The following is a 16,414-nucleotide window of genomic DNA, read 5'->3' on the forward strand; positions in this document are numbered from 1 at the left end:
TTACCCAACAGTTCTGGATGGACACAGCATCTTGAGCAACCAGGACTTCATTGGTTTGCTCTGAGAAGGAGCCCAGTTGCAGAAATTACACAGGCAATTTTCAAAGGCATTTGATTTTCCACTCTCCATCTCTTTTTCCATGACGTCAATACCATATCCCATTCTTACAATCTGTGTCTGGAGCTTTAGCGTGGAATCATGCAGGACACACCTGGAAATGCTAAAGCTTTTCTGTAGGGAAACTCCAAAGGCCCCACGCGCCTGCAGACCCTGGGCCCCACACGCACCTTGGCTTGTACAGGCAGCACGACAGTCGCTTGGTTTGGACTTTGTGCCCATTGATGAAGATCCTCATTCTGGGATCAATGTAAAGCACAGCCGTGTAGGCACGGAAGGAGCGGCGCTCGGGCTTCCTGCAAGAGAGGAGACGCTTAAAGAGACCACCCGGCTTGTGTGGCGCCTCCTTGTAGGGATTCCCCTAGTCTGGTCCATGTGGCCCCAAGATGGGTCCCTCAGTTCATCCCCTGAGCAACGGGCAACTCTTTAGTCAGAGTGCTCCTCGTAGCTCATTCTTCAGGCTGCGTTCTGCTTCCTCCTCCCTTCCCAGTTTTTCCCCTTCATTCCCCTCCAACTGAGAAGAGCCAGGACACACCACCGCACACAGCAACTCCAAACTGCTGAAGAATGAACACAATATTTTCTAAATTCTTCAATTCACCACAGGAAGAGCAGCTCTTAAAACGTGTGCACACAGAATACAGCCAGCCCTGCCCCAGCTTTTGATCAGAGCCCAAGGGCCCATAACACTCCTCACACTTACGTTCCCTCAGGGGGTGTTCCTGCCATCTGAATGTCACGGGGGTCAGAAGTCACATCCAGCTCTGGCTCTCCATTATCCATTAGTTTGAGGTTAAAGATGATCACCAGGGTGCCTGAGCAAGGGACAAGTCGATCAGGTGAATCCCAGCCAAACCCCAAACACCTTGCCCTTAACCGCACCCTCCGTACTGACCTTTCTCACCAGGAATCTTATTAAACTGCTCCATCACCTCCCGTTCTGATTTGAACGGGGAATACTTGTAAATCAGTTCCGTCTCAATAGCAAACTTCTCCATGTTGTCAGTCACAGGCTCCCAACTCCGTGCACTCCAAGAGGGCAGGGGAACGATGACCTGCAAATCGCACAGTGCCAAGAGCGACTCAGGCTCACCACTCCAGTCAGACCTTCCTGCACATCACAGTGAGCGACTTCACCCCTCCCAACAGCCTCTACACCACTGCAAGAGCCCCTCCTAGCTTGTCAGTAGTTTGCATGCCTGTCAAACGCTTGAGGACAGCTCTTTGCCAGCCTCTGAGCTGCCTTTCTCCAACATCTCCTCAGACCGCGCCATCCCCAGTAATCTGTACAGTAACAGCTGCTCACACACTCAGGGGTATTTTTCCTTTCCTCTTGTAAAAACTTTGAAAACACCACCCAAAACTATCAGCCCCTGCACTTAACTCCTCTCTTGAACTCAAATTCCCTTCACTCGTGTTTAACACAATCACACTTTATTATTCTCATGGGAGTCTAGCAAGGTTATCGGTAGTTTCTGTCCTTTAGAACAAAATCACTGATGGAATTACAGACTGCAGCTGCCTGTCAGGCACAGTGAATCCCCTCCTCAGGTTAGAGCCAAACGCAAGCCAAGATCTCTGACTTCAGAGCCAGAGGGAACCACAACCCTGTCCCCAGCTCGCCTCACCCAGCAATCGCCACCAGCAAGCACCGCTCCCTCCCTGCTTCTCTTTAGAGCTCTCTCTACGATCACAGTGGGAAAGGCTTCCTTCAATACCATCCCAGGGCAATTTCAACACATTATTGACCTTGCTTGGAAAATACTTGTGCTTGAGCACAAAAATACTTCCACATTAGAGTCTGGATCCAGGACAATGCTGTCTGAATTATCTGTTCAGATCCACAAGTGTTCAAGGTAGAACCACACTAATTTGTTATTAAAAAAGATCCAAAAGAAGAGATATGTCCACTGTTTTGTGACCTTTAATTCTCTACAGCAAATCAAATCAGATCAATAAGATTAAATATATCCCAAACTAAAAATTTTGCAGAAAAAAGAAAATGGAAGAAGTCTGGGCACATCCCGAACTCAGCAGCAGTGACTGTGAGTGCCCAAGATGAGCCCTTCAAACCTACTAGTGTTCAGAGTGGCCTCTTAAACAGAACCAAAACCCAAAGGAAAATGCCTCTGATGACTTCTCAGATCCCTATGAGTGTCTCACCAAAGTAAAAACCAACACTGACCCAATCCAAGCAGCACCCACCCCTGACACAGACCCTTTTGGGGGAGCTGGGCAAACCTCATCGATGCCTTCTTCCTCATGGAACGTTCGTGACAAAAGGAGGCAAGTCATGGTGTTGTCCTTCTTCGTGAACAGGATAAAATCCTTCCCAATCCGCATGGAGCCCCTGCAGACAGGTTTCAGGCCACACATTACCCCAATGCACAGCATGTCCTAGAACACAGACCCCAACACTGAATGTCCCTCCCACCACAGTCGATTATCACACGCCAGAACCAGGGGGAGCAGAACAGGAGCTCAAAGAGCTACTACCATTTCTTTCCAAACAGCTCATTCTTTCCACCAGACAACTCATGCTGGTCATTTCCATAACTTTTCAAAACAACTAACACCAGCCTCCCAGTTGCAGCCGCTCAGTGCAGCTTGCCAGGCTCAGGCTGCATAGAGACTTTTTTTTAATCTTAAGATGAGCAAGACGAGATGAGACAACAATCTGCAAATGTATGAGCAGGAACGTGAGAAAGTGCAAGCACCCTTCGTTGTACTGTACACAGAAGGAAGAGCAGCAGGCAAGTTTCTGGGAGACAGAATTTATTTCATGTCTAACTCAAAAGACTTGCCGACACCTCAGCTGAAGTGACGTCGCAGCCAGTTGTGAGGAAAAGGGACAGTCCCACCTTCCTCCCCAGTCTCCTGTCCTCAGTGGTGCCTTCCCCATCTCCCTTTTTCCCCTCTTACCCAACTCGTCCCAGAAACCTCAACAGAGAAAAGCAGCATTGCATCCAAAGAATGATGGGCGTTCTGCCAGCACTGTTCACTATGGACTAGCTCAAGGTGACACCAAAGCTCACCCTGCACATGGCGAGCCCTCAGGCTGCATTTCTCAGCTGAAATCTAGTGCCTCTCTTGTTCGAGAGTAAGAACAGGACAGGGATCTCTCCTGGAAGTGCACAGGCGGGATCCGGGATCTGTCCTGCACTACAGCTCAATCAACCGTATCTCAAGATCCCTTTTTCTGTCTCTCCCCAGATTACAGAGTCCCACAAATTTCCCCTCTAGGATGCAAAGAAATAACCAAGCCCCAGAGAACAGCAGGAAGCAGAGCAGCTGATTGGAGTGAGCCCCTGTCTTGGTTTGTCTGGGATAGTTAATTCTCTTCCCAGTAGCTGGGATAGTGCTGTGTTTTGGATTCAGGATGAGAATAACGCACTGACTGTGCTGCTGCTCCTAAGTAATGTTTACACTAACTCAAGGACTTCTCAGCTTCCCACATCCATTCTCATATGCCGCGAGAAGCCTTGAGGTGCGCAGGACACAGCAAAGAGAATGGACCCGCAAGATATTCCACACAAAGGACATTGTGTTCAGCACATGAACTGGGAGGAAGGTGGGGGTGCAACCACGGCTCAGGGCCAGGCTGGGCATCAGTCAACAGATGGGGAGCAATCATGTTGTGCAGCACTGGTTGTGTTTGCTCTGTTATTATCATTACATTTTCTTCCTCTGCTGTCCTACTGATCTGTCTGTATCCCAACCCAGGAGTTTCGACTCATTTTCCCAAATCTCTCCCCATCCCGCGGGGTCGGTGTGAGCAGACGGCTGCATGCTGCTTTGCTGCCAGTCAGAGCCATGAAAGCCCAAAGACATCAGTTCACCATAGCAAACTCACCTCTTTTCTAGCAAAACTCTTCCAACCCTTCCTACTACTGTTCCTCTGCCATTCTGTATCACTCCTCCTCTCATCCTTTCCATCATTCCCCTCTTCTCCTTGCATATGTTTAAGAACAAAAGTTTCAGTCCCTCTGACCTGCCCCCCACAACTTTCCCGGTGAGAGCCTGCAGTGCTGTTTTGCTACAATTTCCCTGCCTTCCACAGGGTTTGTTATGGGTTTGTTTCCTGCTCTTTCACCACCTTCCCTAGCTCTGATCTGTATCCTCTGCACCGTGCAAACACAACAGCAATCGCTGCCATCAGCTGTGGGCAGACATCTCTGCTACAGCGGGTGTTCAGAGCTCCTGCCCACCAAACCATAAACTCTGTATTTAGATTGCATCTGCTTTTCTCCTTTTTTTTCCTGGAAAAAGGCTCTACAGCTCTAAGCAAACCCACAATTACCACGTGCCCTCTGACCTCCGCAGGCCTGGGAGGCCGGCTCTTGTTATACCTACGATTTCAAGCCGTTCCCGTACTGCCCAATCTGGGTTGACTCTGGTGACTGCTTGGCTGATTTCCCAAACTGAATAACACTGGCGGCTTCACCTGGGAAGAGATTGGGAACAAACAAAGCTTATTTTAACCTACAGACACCTTTTAAAGAAACTTATTCACTGCTGTAAGTAGCACAGAAGGAGCAGGAGCCCAAGCTGAAGCCTCATCCTGAAGCTCCACCAACCCACCCTCCCAGCCCCATGCTGCTCTCTGGTGCTGATGTTATTGAGACAACGTTTTAAGCTCTAGACCAGGCCAGTGCTTCAGCTGGAGGCACAAAGACATTTCCTTTTACGAAAACAGTCTATCAGATTATCTGTTGTGTCTCCCACAGTTATCAACACACCCACAACCCACACACACCCAGGGCCACTGCCGCTCTGCCAGCATCATGGACCTGACCGCGCTGGCACAGAGCAGGGGTCAGCACTGTAAAGAAGGCCTGGAGTTTGGATAAATACTGCTTCTTCTCCCCAGTGTTGAGCTGAACGCCACAATCAATGAAGGGAAAAGCAGCTGAACAGGTACCGCAGCAATTAATGAGGATTTCATTACCTCAAGACAAAAGAAAAGGACAAGATGACTTTACAGCTGAGAGGAGCTGTCATTTTTAGTCCGCGCCTTTCTATTGTTCAAGGGACAAAGCCTTTTCACATCACCCACAGGACAGAACAATTCCTTCCCCTCCCCCAGGAGATTGCTATCATTTCACCAGAGAGGCTACTTTGAGAAATGAAATGCATTCCAGAAACGAAGAACACGAAGTGCTTTACCAGGAAGAACACTGACAATCACCGCCCTCAAACACACACAGCAGCCAGCGATGGACAGACTGGATGGAATCCCATGGGAAACTCCCACAGGCACCGACAGGGACCTGTTCCGGCAGGGTGTTCAGTATCAGCTCCACCGAGCTGGGAGTCAGAATGCCTTTGCCATGGAAATCACATTCAGATTTAAAGCCACAAATTACAAGCTGAAACTACAGGAGAAAGACTGTGTGAGCACCCGTTGCCTTGACTTGGGGTGCTCAGAGCAGAGGCTTCAGCTGTTTCCAGCCAGTTCCCGACTGGACGTGCGTCTCCTGCTGGTCCAGCCCACAGCAGCGTGTTCCAGCCTAACACAGAAACACGAGGCTCTCTCGGATTTGAGACCCGGGTAAGGCTCTTGGTGATGATCTTTTTACTATCACTATTATCACACTGTGTCAGCTTTACAGCCTGCTCAAAGAAGGGGACAGGAGACGCTGGGAAGAGGCGGCTTGGGAGCCCTTTTTGCTCTACGAAAACTTCCATCAACTACTATTTTTAACAGCACTTGAAGAAGCCTTAAAGGGTAAAGGAAGGACTGTCTGAAGCATTTCCTCTCTCAGAAAGCGCGTCCATGTGTTTTATCACTCAGTGCTGAGCGCTCAAACCCACCCCATGGAGATTCCTGGGCGATGCTGAGCAGATGGGATCACGCAGGAGCAGGGCAGCACCTCCCTCTGCCCATGCTTGCTGTCTCCGAGAGAGATTTCACCTTCATCTCCACAAAGGGATCGAGACACAAGCAGGTTTATTACGGTGTTCCTGATCCCGTCTCTGCAGACAGCAGCTCTGCAGGCTATTTCAGTCCCACCACGTTCATTTTGTCCTCTTGCACAGTTACTGGATTTAAAAAAAAGCAAGCTTCCTGTCAACAAGAAGGAGGTGATGGGTTCTCTGCCAGACAGAGAGGAAAACCAGTCCAAAGGGATTCAGTCAGGATGGCAGAGATCTTCAGAGCCCCAGAACAGGAACCAAGGGCACAGATGTTTCCTAATAAGAAACTTCAGCCACCTAGGATGTGCAGCATGAGATCCAATGCTTGGTTTTCTCACTGACTCCTGTTGAGTCCCTTATGAAGGAGCCAAACTCCTGGGCCAGCACTGCCGTCCTAACACCTCCCTATGGGAATGCCTTCTTAAAAAGTCTCTGTACCGGGGCACCACTGAACTCTCAGATCTGCTGACAACCTGCGATGCTACAGCACGAGACATTCCAGCTCGAGGACAAACGTACTTTGATCTCAGATCACAGGAACCCCTGTGATCATTAACAGAACCAATGCCCAAGGTCTGAATGCGACTGCAGGAGTCACTTGACAGACACATCAGGTTTTCAGAAATGCTGATCACTTACTCCCACTAATTTTAGTTGCAGAGCTGCGGTCTGGTTTGACAACTGGGGGCTCTCAGAGCACTCAAACTTGGCCCTCTGCCCGCTGTACCCTTCTCTTACCAGACAGATCCAGAGCCATCCAACATAGAACAAGACTGGAGGGCAGCAGGACAGAGTAACACAGAGAACATGTTAACAGAGCCGTTCAGCTCTTCCCTATGTGTGCAAGTGCCCAGAGATACCTGGGTTCATCCACTAATTCTCCTAGACGATGCTCAGTCAAAAGCAACTGAAAACTCAACCAACACATGAATCCGAGTTCATCACAAACTTGGCTTTGTCGGAGCAACAAGGCTGTAAGCATCACTCTCAGACTTCGCAGCATCAGAACAGATGTTGTCACTTGCTGCTCTTGATCCAGAGACAAACACACAGTTTTCCATGAAGTAAAGTCATGTTTCTGTACTTCTTCCCCGGGGTCCAAACACTTGCTTGAAGACCACAGCTCAGTCTCTGAATCTGTTTTATTGATGGGCCTTAATCGCTTCCTTCCATCACACCAGTGACAGAAAAGCACTCTCAGCAGACCTGTTCAGCATCCTTGACCACATTCCAGAGAACACACAGAAGGTATCAGAGTTCAAACTGAACTCCTTCAGACAGGTCAGAAATCCATGTATCAGAGACACTGATGTGTGTTTATAAGCATTAACAAATGGAACTAAACATTTCCAATCACCAGAGGGCCTCAAAATACTGAGAGACCAGAATAAAAACGTTGTTTGACACTTGTTTATCCATCTCCATGCCTTCTCCAAAACCTTCCAATTCAGTCCAGCTTTCCTGCCCAGCAGAGGAATCCTCTTCGTGGGAGGATTTACTCATCTCCAGCACACAAAGGTGAGGTGGGTCGGCACTGCTGTTTGCGGACGCTACATCAAAGCAAGAAGACACAACAGGGATGTCCAGCAACTCTCACGGTGAGGCAGAAGCACGTGTGTTATATTTTTCTCGTACTCCTACAATTGTCGAGTGCTGATCCCCATCACAACGCCAATGATGGAACGATGGTGAAACACTTCCAAAGCCAAGCTTTTCACTTCTGCCACAGCGAACATTCTGATCAGCACAGAGATACACTGACTGCTTGGCAGACTCTCATGGGAAAAGGCTTGTGTCCATCAAATCTTCTGCTTGTTCCCTTTTCTAGCCACACTATTCCCCATCCAGCCTCAAGGTTGTGCTGGAAAAATGTGGGCCAGGCAGACTCAGCTTTATTATGCAGCAAAACAATTCTCTTTGTTCTCTTTCGGTGAGAACATTTTTCTGCATCTGAAGAGGCAAGTGGTTTGATCAACGATATGGTGTGAAAGACGCCGTGCAGAGGTGGGAACACAGATCCAGGCACGGAACACGCCCCTTTCAATTGAACCAAGCTGTTAATTCAGCTTAAGTCATACCATGAAACCTTAGGAAGTGTAACCTCCTGTCACTTACTTGGATTCATTCCCGTTCCATCATCCAAAAAGCACAGCATGAATCCACCTCGTAGTTCCTCCCGTTGCTCTGCAAGAGAAGAGTAATTCACTGCCCCCACCAAACAAGGGTTACAATTTCCATGAAAAGGAATAGAAGTTCATGATGGCAGTAACACAACGCAGAGGGCTTCCACAGCTCTGACATGGCTGAGCTGTAGGGAAAGGCACCAGATTTGTGTCACGCAATGACTAGAATTTCTTCTGCCCTCTAGGCTGTATCTGAACACACGCTAGAGGAGTTTGCTGTATGAGCAGGTTCCCGACACATCCAGGACACACAGCTCCTCCTCGCCAGGCTGCAGCTGAGCACTGATCCAAACGCTCAGCACTGGGGCACAGGACAAACTGTGGAATCCTAGAATCCTACAACTATTTAGGTTGGAAAAGACCCATAAATCCAACCATAAACCTCACACTCTCAAGTTCACCACTAAACCCTATCCCTGTACACCACATCCAGTTACCTGCGGATGAACTGCTGACTGGCAAGGGAGCAGCAGGAGTGACTTACCAGGATAAATGTCTATTCTCGTGGCATCTGCGTCTCTACAAAGCAACAAACACACAATCAGTATTTAAACGCCAAACAGAAGTGAAGTACAAACCCAGGCACATACAATAATTTCTGGAATGAACTGGCTGTACAGGTCGAAGCCCACGGAGGCCCCACAGTCAGCACCGGCAGACAGGAGAAAAGAGACAATGTTCTACTTTGTGCTGGCTTAAGCCCAAACTCCAGCACAAGACTTTGCTGCCACACGACTAAACCAGGTATGTTATTTCTGGCATTTTAACACTGGTCAGGTTGGATGGGGAGATCAAACAAGCCCACACTGCTGGACTCCTTCCTGTACCAAACAAACACCACCTCTTTGTTTTCTGCCAAGCTGCCTATGAGAAGTTTAGTAACTCCACATAAAACGCCATCCACATACACTCAAGGCTGTCAGAGGAAACACTCATTGCAAGATCATTCCAGCGATGCCCCTCATCTACTGTGCCTCTGACAGAGCAGCGCACACAGCACCTCTGCCCTCCTCAGACCTAGGTCTGATGTGTTTTTCATACAGAACATCACACTATGGGTTTGCTAAGCAGAACAGCCCAGTTGTGCTGCTGTATGAAACCCCACTTTCCAATTGCCCCAGGTACTCTGTGCTGTCCTTGATTCCCCAGCCGAGCATGGTCACCTCTTCCCAGGCAGCCAACCTCTCTCCTGCCTGAACTGATAGGATGAGGATGAAGCGTAATCACCCCTAACCCCAGAGATGTGACAGGTTGTAGCAGGTTGTGTGTGTTGTAGCAGAAGCAAGGACAGCACCAGCATGCACACACGGCTGATTCCTGCTCAGAATATCTCCTGTCCAGCAATGTCCCAGTTCCAGCTCCTCACATTAGGAACTGCAGAGTGTGACAGTTCACACTTGACAGAAAATGATCGCCAAGTGTTTCCATAATGCCACATCAGAATATTTTGAGAAGCTCAGAGATCAGCTTGCAAGGCGTTGGACACAGCAAGAGATGGGATTCCCTAGTGCAACGATGAGAAACATGGCTTCACACCTGCAATTGCCAACCACCACGTCTCCTCTCAGCTGTCACAACTGCTCCAACTGGCTCTGTTTTCCAGTATCCTGCTTCTGATTTCATTTTTACCCTGTCACCACACCTGACACTATGAACTGAGGGTCCCAGCTCCAGTAATTATCATTTTACCAATTTATTTAAACAAAAAGGCACAGTTTTTCCTAAATCTCTCTTGTATCTCTAACAATCTCCCTCCCTATCTGAGTTGCTCCATGATCCATTCACACTTACCTTCTCAGGAAGAGTGTATTTTTATTTTCAGGGGGTGGCAGTATGAGAGGACCAGGGGCACCGTTCACACAAAGCTACAGAAAAGGCGTCTATTCTGCATTTTCTGTACAGGGCACTGTTAGTGAAAATTACTCCAGACCGACAGGCTAATTAGATCCAAACTGGATTCACCCCCGGAGTCAGGCATGCTCAGGTACGTACCTGGCATTATCCACAAGCTCAGCAAGGGCCCCAAACAGGAACTCGTGGGTAGTTCTGTAATGAGACAGAGAGTCAGCAGGGCTACAGGGACACTCGCAAAGAGAGACCTTCAAGTAAACGAGAATCCCAACCCCATTTTGAACAGACCCTACTGTCCATCCACCACGCTACCGCCTGCTGCAGGCAGCAGGCTGGACATGAGCATTTTATCATCCACCCGAGGCAGCTGCCAGCCTGGCCTGAGGAGGCTGATCCAACAAACCGCTGTTCATTGTAGCCTAAAAAACCTCATATGGTGAACAGCCCCACCAGAGAACATTAGTGACCTAATACATCAGTCTATGAACCACACAGCAGTTCACACAAACCCTTAATTATTCTCCACGCTGACATCAAATGAACACTGCCCATGTGGTGAAACACCAACAGATGGGGATTAGGCACGAGGTCCATCTCCCCATGCGCACTTCCACTTTGCAGGAGTTATTTCTGACAGAAAAGAAGCTTCCAGATCCTGGAAGTCTTCCCATAGCTGCAACTGCTCCTGATGTAGAGTAGGACAGCCTGCTGCCTCCACTCTACCACGCCGCTGCCCAAACTCAGCACTAAATCATCTCATCAGGTGCCATTTCAGCACAATCCCCAAAGCCACATTCAGGTCCCAGCTGGTGAATTGTTGCCTTGCACAAGCAGCACCCATTGGTTGGACTTGATGATCCAGTGGGTCTTTTCTGTCCTAGTGGTTCTGCAATTCTGTGAAAGCCATTACTGTGCTTTGGCCACAGAAGAAGATACATATTTAGAAAACCTAACAGAACTAATGAAACTGCTACAGTACGTTGTCTGCCAACATCTCCACTGAATGCTCAATCAGGAATCACAGAGTGTTTGTGGTTGGATGGAGCCCTAAAGCCCATCCAGATCCAACCTGGTGACCTGTCTTCAAAATCCAACAGTTATTTTGGGTGCTGATGAGCCACATGGACCCTGATATTAACAGCAGCTACAAGACTGGAGAAACAGCTGCTGGAATTGTTGCTCTTCTAGGATGTTCGATGAAGAGACTGAGTCCTCAGAAACTGGTGTTATCAACATTTGTATTTGCATGAAACGTCCTCACACACAGCTGCTTCACAGCTGCACAGAGGCCAGCAGGTGACAAACAGAAAAGGTTATATATTCATATTTCCAGCTTTTGAAGAACAGACACACAGACACTTCCCACACATGAAATACAGAGCTATCTGTGGTGCTAATAATCACAGAATGGACCTTTGTACCCTTCTTTGGTGTCAGGACACCTAACGTATCAGTGTAGCTCCAGAGATAAAACACTTTGGCTTTCAAAGTTGTAACTAGAACCACGGAAATGGAGCTCTGCAAGCCGCCATCTGCCCAGGCAGAGACAGAAGACAGCAGGGAATGGTGTTTGGAAGGCTGTCTTCCCGACCGGAAAGCTCCACAGCTCAAACTTGGCTTTCTTCCCTTGGAGCAGGATTTCCTGTGCATGGATTTCAAGTGCTCGCTGAAGTTCACAAGCACCCATTCAGCTCCACAAACCAACAATGGGAAAACGTTTCAGTTTGGCACCTGTGCCAAGGAACATGAGCGATCCTTGCTGTACGGCATTCCGCTTCAGGCCAGAACAGAAAACACGCACAGAAGAGATATCAGAGCTCAGGATGATGTCATTGATCTACCATCAGCAGCACTCCTCAAGCCCACTGCATCGAAATAAAATCTGTCTGAGCTCACACGCTTTCCTGGGCAGAAGAGCAGCCCAAATGAACATTGTCCTCAGGCTGCTCTGGATAGCTCAGATTTGCTCAGGTTTCTCTTGGGTAAGCAGAAGCGTTGTTTCTTGGTCATGGATTGGTTTGGGGTTGATTTTGCTTTTAAAAATGACTTCCAGTGTTTCCATTCACATTCTTAGGGAAATGTATCAATCCCCGTGATCTTGCACAGCTCTTCACTCTTGACGGAAGGAGAGCCCTGGCTTGTGTTTATTCACATGCACCAGCCTCCAGCTCCTCCCAGCCGTTCTGCAGGCAGTCACACACTGCAGACATGCAGCATACTGGGAGCAGAACAGAGAGCACAGTGACTACGTGAAGCAGCTTGAACGTTGAACGCCACAGGGAGGCCGCAACACAGCAGCCCTCCTGCAGCCGGAGCGCTGGTGCTTGACAGCAAACCCCAGCTGCTGACAGAGCTCCGCCATTGAGTCTTCCAATCCATAAAAATGTTTGTTCTCTGCAACCAAACACCAGAATTTCACACCTCAGCGACAGCACCATGAATGTGAATCACTATCGTCCCTCATCTTTAGGCACCAGACCACTTGTTCCGCACGCGGCTGCTCCCAGCTGCAGCAAAGCCACAGGACGCGGACGTGAGGGCTGTTATCAGGATCTTCTATGCAGAACATTTTACTTTCCTGATCCTTAGAAGAAATGGGTGATAACGCTCTTGGCACACAGTTCATCTTAGTTGCTCTTGCAGATGTGCCTGGTTTCATTAACAAAACCAGTCAGATCAACTCCAAAATCAAGACACCAGTGTTTCTGTGCATGAGAAGTCTCCAGATGGCTGCACAGCACTGCAGTCCCCTGCTAAACCTTATCTTCACACACCGAAAAGGGAAAGGGAGAAGATAAGCCTGCGTTTTATTTCTTCTTCTGTTGACAGCGACAGTAAACATCGACTCTCCCACAAAACATCAGAAGACAACCTTACTCCTGTGAGCAACTTATGAGAATGAAGAAATACCAGGACCAGTTCCCATTGTTCTTCCAGGGCAGTCAGACCAGGACCAGCTTTCTTTAAATTCCTCTGTAGGTAGCACTACAGGTGTAGGTGCAACACACAGGGCTCAGATGGGTGCTCAGCACCATTCCCTAGTGGCACCTCTCATCTTCCAGACATATACTCGGCAGCACTCATGTTAAAGAAGAACTTTGTCTCTTCTCAGATTTTATTTGAAGGGATTCATCAATGACAGGCTGTCCTGGTTCCAGCTGACATAAATTCTCTTCCTCGCAGCTGGTTCAGTGCCGGGTTCTTTATTTAGGATGCCAATCATGTTGATAACACACTGATGGCGCAGTTGCTGCTAAGACAAGGACTACTCAGCTTCCCACACCCTGCAGCGAGGAGGCTGGAGGTGCGTGGGACACGGGGAAGGGGCACAGCTGGGAGACCAGACCCATGGGATATTCCACACTAGTGATATCGTGTTCAGCACATGGACTGGAGGGAAGGTGGGGTGCAACTGCTGCTCAGGGCCAGGCTGGGCATCGGTCAGCAGATGGGGAGCAATCGTGTTGTGCAGCACTGGTTGTGTTTGTTCTGTTATCAGTTATTATCTTCCCCAATGAATTCGGTGGCCTTCTATGACAGGGCCACAAAACTGGTGGATGAGGAAACAGTAACCTGCATTTGACACTGTCTCGTACAACAGCCTTATCCCTAAACTGGAGAGATAGAGATTTGATGGATGGACCACTTGGTGGATTAGGAATTGGGTGTATGGTCAATGGCTCAATGTCCAAGTGGAAACTGGTGATAAGCAGCATCTGCAGGTGTTGGGATTTGGACCACTGCTGTTTAACATCTTTGTTGCAGACATGGACAGTAGGATTGAGGGCACCCTCAGCGAGTTTGCTGACAACACCAAGCTGTGTGTTGCAGTCGACATGCTGGAGGGAAGGATCCAGAGACACCTGGACAGGAGGGAGAAGTGGGGCTGTGCAAACCTCATGAGGTTCAGCAAGGCCAAGTGCAAGGTGTTCTGCCTGGTTCAAGATAATCCTACGCACAACTAAAGGCGGGGTGGAGAATGGATTGAGAGCAGTCCTGAGAAGGATTTGGGATGCTTGGGGATGAGAAGCTCAACATGAGCCAGAAACGTGTGCTTGCAGCCCAGAAACCAACCGTGTCTTGGGCTGCATCCAGAGCAGTGGGACCAGCAAGGCCAGAGAGGGGATTCTGTCCCTCTGCTCCACTTTGGTGAGACCTCTCCTGGAGCCCTGTGTCCAGTTCTCAAAGTCTTCAGCACAGGAAGGACATGGAGCTGTTGGAGCAAGTCCAGAGGAGGCCACGGAGATGATCCAAAGGCTGGAGCACCTCCCGTACAAGGTCAGGCTGAGAGAGTTGGGGCTGTTCAGCCTGGAGAAGAGAAGGCTGTGGGGAGACCTTAGAGCAGCTTCCAGTGCTGAAAGGGGCTCCAGGAAAGCTGGGGAGGGGCTCTTGATCAGGGAGTGCAGGGATAGGATGGAGGGAATGGTTTTGAGATGAAAGAGGGGAGATAGATGAGATGAGATCTTCAGGAAAAACGCTTTGCTGTGAGGGTGGGGAGGCCCTGGCCCAGGTTGCCCAGAGAAGTTATGGTTGCTCCATCCCTGGAGGTGTTCAAGGCCAGGTTGGATGGGACTTGGAGCCCCTGATCCAGCGGGAGGTGTCCCTGCCCATGGCAGGGGTGGAACTGGCTGGGCTTTGAGGTCTCTTCCAGCCCAAACCATTCCACGGTTATTCCCTCGCTGTCCCGCTGCTGCCTTTATCCCAACCCGGCAGCTCCGCCTCCCTCCGTGCCCCGCAGGGCCGGCGTGGCCGTTGGCTGGGCGGGGCCCTCTCGGAGCCCTCAGGCTCCGCCGGTAAAACCGGCAGGGCCCCCTCAGCGCCTCCCGTTACTCACGAGTTGGTGTGCAGGTACTCGAACGTCAGCTGCGCGCGGCTCAGGCCGCTGTAGTTGCCCAGGGCCATGGCGGCCGCGTGCCCCTCCCGTTGTCCTCCTCGTTGTTGTTGTTCTTCTCCTTCTTCTCCTCCTCCTCCTCCTCCTCGTCGCCCCCCTCCCCCCCCGGCCCCGGTCCCCGCCGCCCCCGCCGCGCTTTGTCCCGGCTCGGGGCGTGGCGGCGCCTCCCGCCGCCCGTTGGCTGCGGCGCGTCACGTGACCTCCCCCCCCCTCGCGCCGCAGAGGGGCGGGGCTTCCGCGCGCCGCGTGACGGGCGCGAGCGGTGAGTGCGGCGCGCGCACGGGGGACCCCCCGCGCACCAACCCCCCCCCCCCCCCCCGGACAGACAGACAGACAGACCGACCGGGGAGGGAGAAGGGGGGGGGGGTTTAAATGGGGGAATGGGGGTGAGGGGGGCGCATCGCCTGCGCCGTGACGCGAACCGAGCTCCGCGAGATGCGGGGAGGGCGGCGGAGGGGGGCGGGGACCGAGATGTGCCAGGTCTGAGCCGTCCGAGATGCGCGGTGTCCAGGATGCACAGAGTCCAGGATGCAGAGAATCCAAGGTGCACAGAGTCCAGGATGCACAGAGTCCAGGATGCACTGAATCCAGGATGCGCGGTGCCCAGGATGCACAGAATCCAGGATGCACAGAATCCAGGATGCACAGAGTCCAGGATGCACAGAATCCAAGGTGCATGGTGTCCTGGATGCGCAGTGTCCAGGATGCACAGAGTCCAGGATGCACAGAATCCAAGGTGCATGCAGTTCTGGATGCACGGTGTCCGAGATGCGCAGTGCCCAGGATGCACAGAGTCCAGGATGCACAGAGTCCAAGGTGCACGCAGTCCTGGGTGTGCGGTGTCCGAGATGCATGGTGCCCAGGATGCACAGAGTCCAGGAGGCACAGAATCCAAGGTGCATGGTGTCCTGGATGCACAGATTCCAGGAGGCACAGAATCCAAGGTGCATGGTGTCCTGGATGCGCAGTGTCCAGGATGCACAGTGTCCAGGATGCACAGAATCCAAGGTGCATGGTGTCCTGGATGCGCAGTGTCCAGGATGCACAGAATCCAAGGTGCACGCAGTCCTGGATGCGCGGTGTCCGAGATGCGCGGTGCCCAGGATGCACAGAATCCAGGATGCACAGAATCCAGGATGCACAGAGTCCAGGATGCACAGAATCCAAGGTGCACGCAGTTCTGGATGCACGGTGTCCGAGATGCGCAGTGCCCAGGATGCACAGAGTCCAAGGTGCACGCAGTCCTGGATGCACGGTGTCCGAGATGCGCAGTGCCCAGGATGCACAGATTCCAGGAGGCACAGAATCCAAGGTGCATGGTGTCCTGGATGCGCAGTGTCCAGGATGCACAGAGTCCAGGATGCACAGAGTCCAAGGTGCACGCAGTCCTGGGTGTGCGGTGTCCGAGATGCATGGTGCCCAGGATGCACAGAGTCCAGGAGGCACAGAATCCAAG

At 50.8% G+C, this 16,414-nt stretch overlaps 1 protein-coding gene across 1 annotated transcript in view; it reads right to left on the reverse strand.

Moving 5' to 3' along the window:
• The window catches only part of MORC2 (MORC family CW-type zinc finger 2), a 29,871-nt gene extending 14,859 nt beyond the window's left edge, over positions 1 to 15,012 (reverse strand). The window contains exons 1-9 of the mRNA XM_069871195.1: positions 14,902 to 15,012; positions 10,209 to 10,262; positions 8,701 to 8,735; positions 8,149 to 8,217; positions 4,471 to 4,561; positions 2,359 to 2,467; positions 1,013 to 1,172; positions 821 to 932; positions 288 to 413 (exon numbers count right to left, since the gene is read on the reverse strand). Coding sequence (XP_069727296.1) covers positions 288 to 413; positions 821 to 932; positions 1,013 to 1,172; positions 2,359 to 2,467; positions 4,471 to 4,561; positions 8,149 to 8,217; positions 8,701 to 8,735; positions 10,209 to 10,262; positions 14,902 to 14,969 — 824 coding nt within the window. The 5' untranslated portion in view covers positions 14,970 to 15,012. The remainder of the gene's footprint in view (positions 1 to 287; positions 414 to 820; positions 933 to 1,012; positions 1,173 to 2,358; positions 2,468 to 4,470; positions 4,562 to 8,148; positions 8,218 to 8,700; positions 8,736 to 10,208; positions 10,263 to 14,901) is intronic.
• Positions 15,013 to 16,414: the final 1,402 nt, after the last annotated feature.

Source organism: Phaenicophaeus curvirostris, chromosome 17 (assembly GCF_032191515.1).
Source record: "Phaenicophaeus curvirostris isolate KB17595 chromosome 17, BPBGC_Pcur_1.0, whole genome shotgun sequence".
Classification (NCBI taxonomy): Eukaryota; Metazoa; Chordata; class Aves; order Cuculiformes; family Cuculidae; genus Phaenicophaeus; species Phaenicophaeus curvirostris.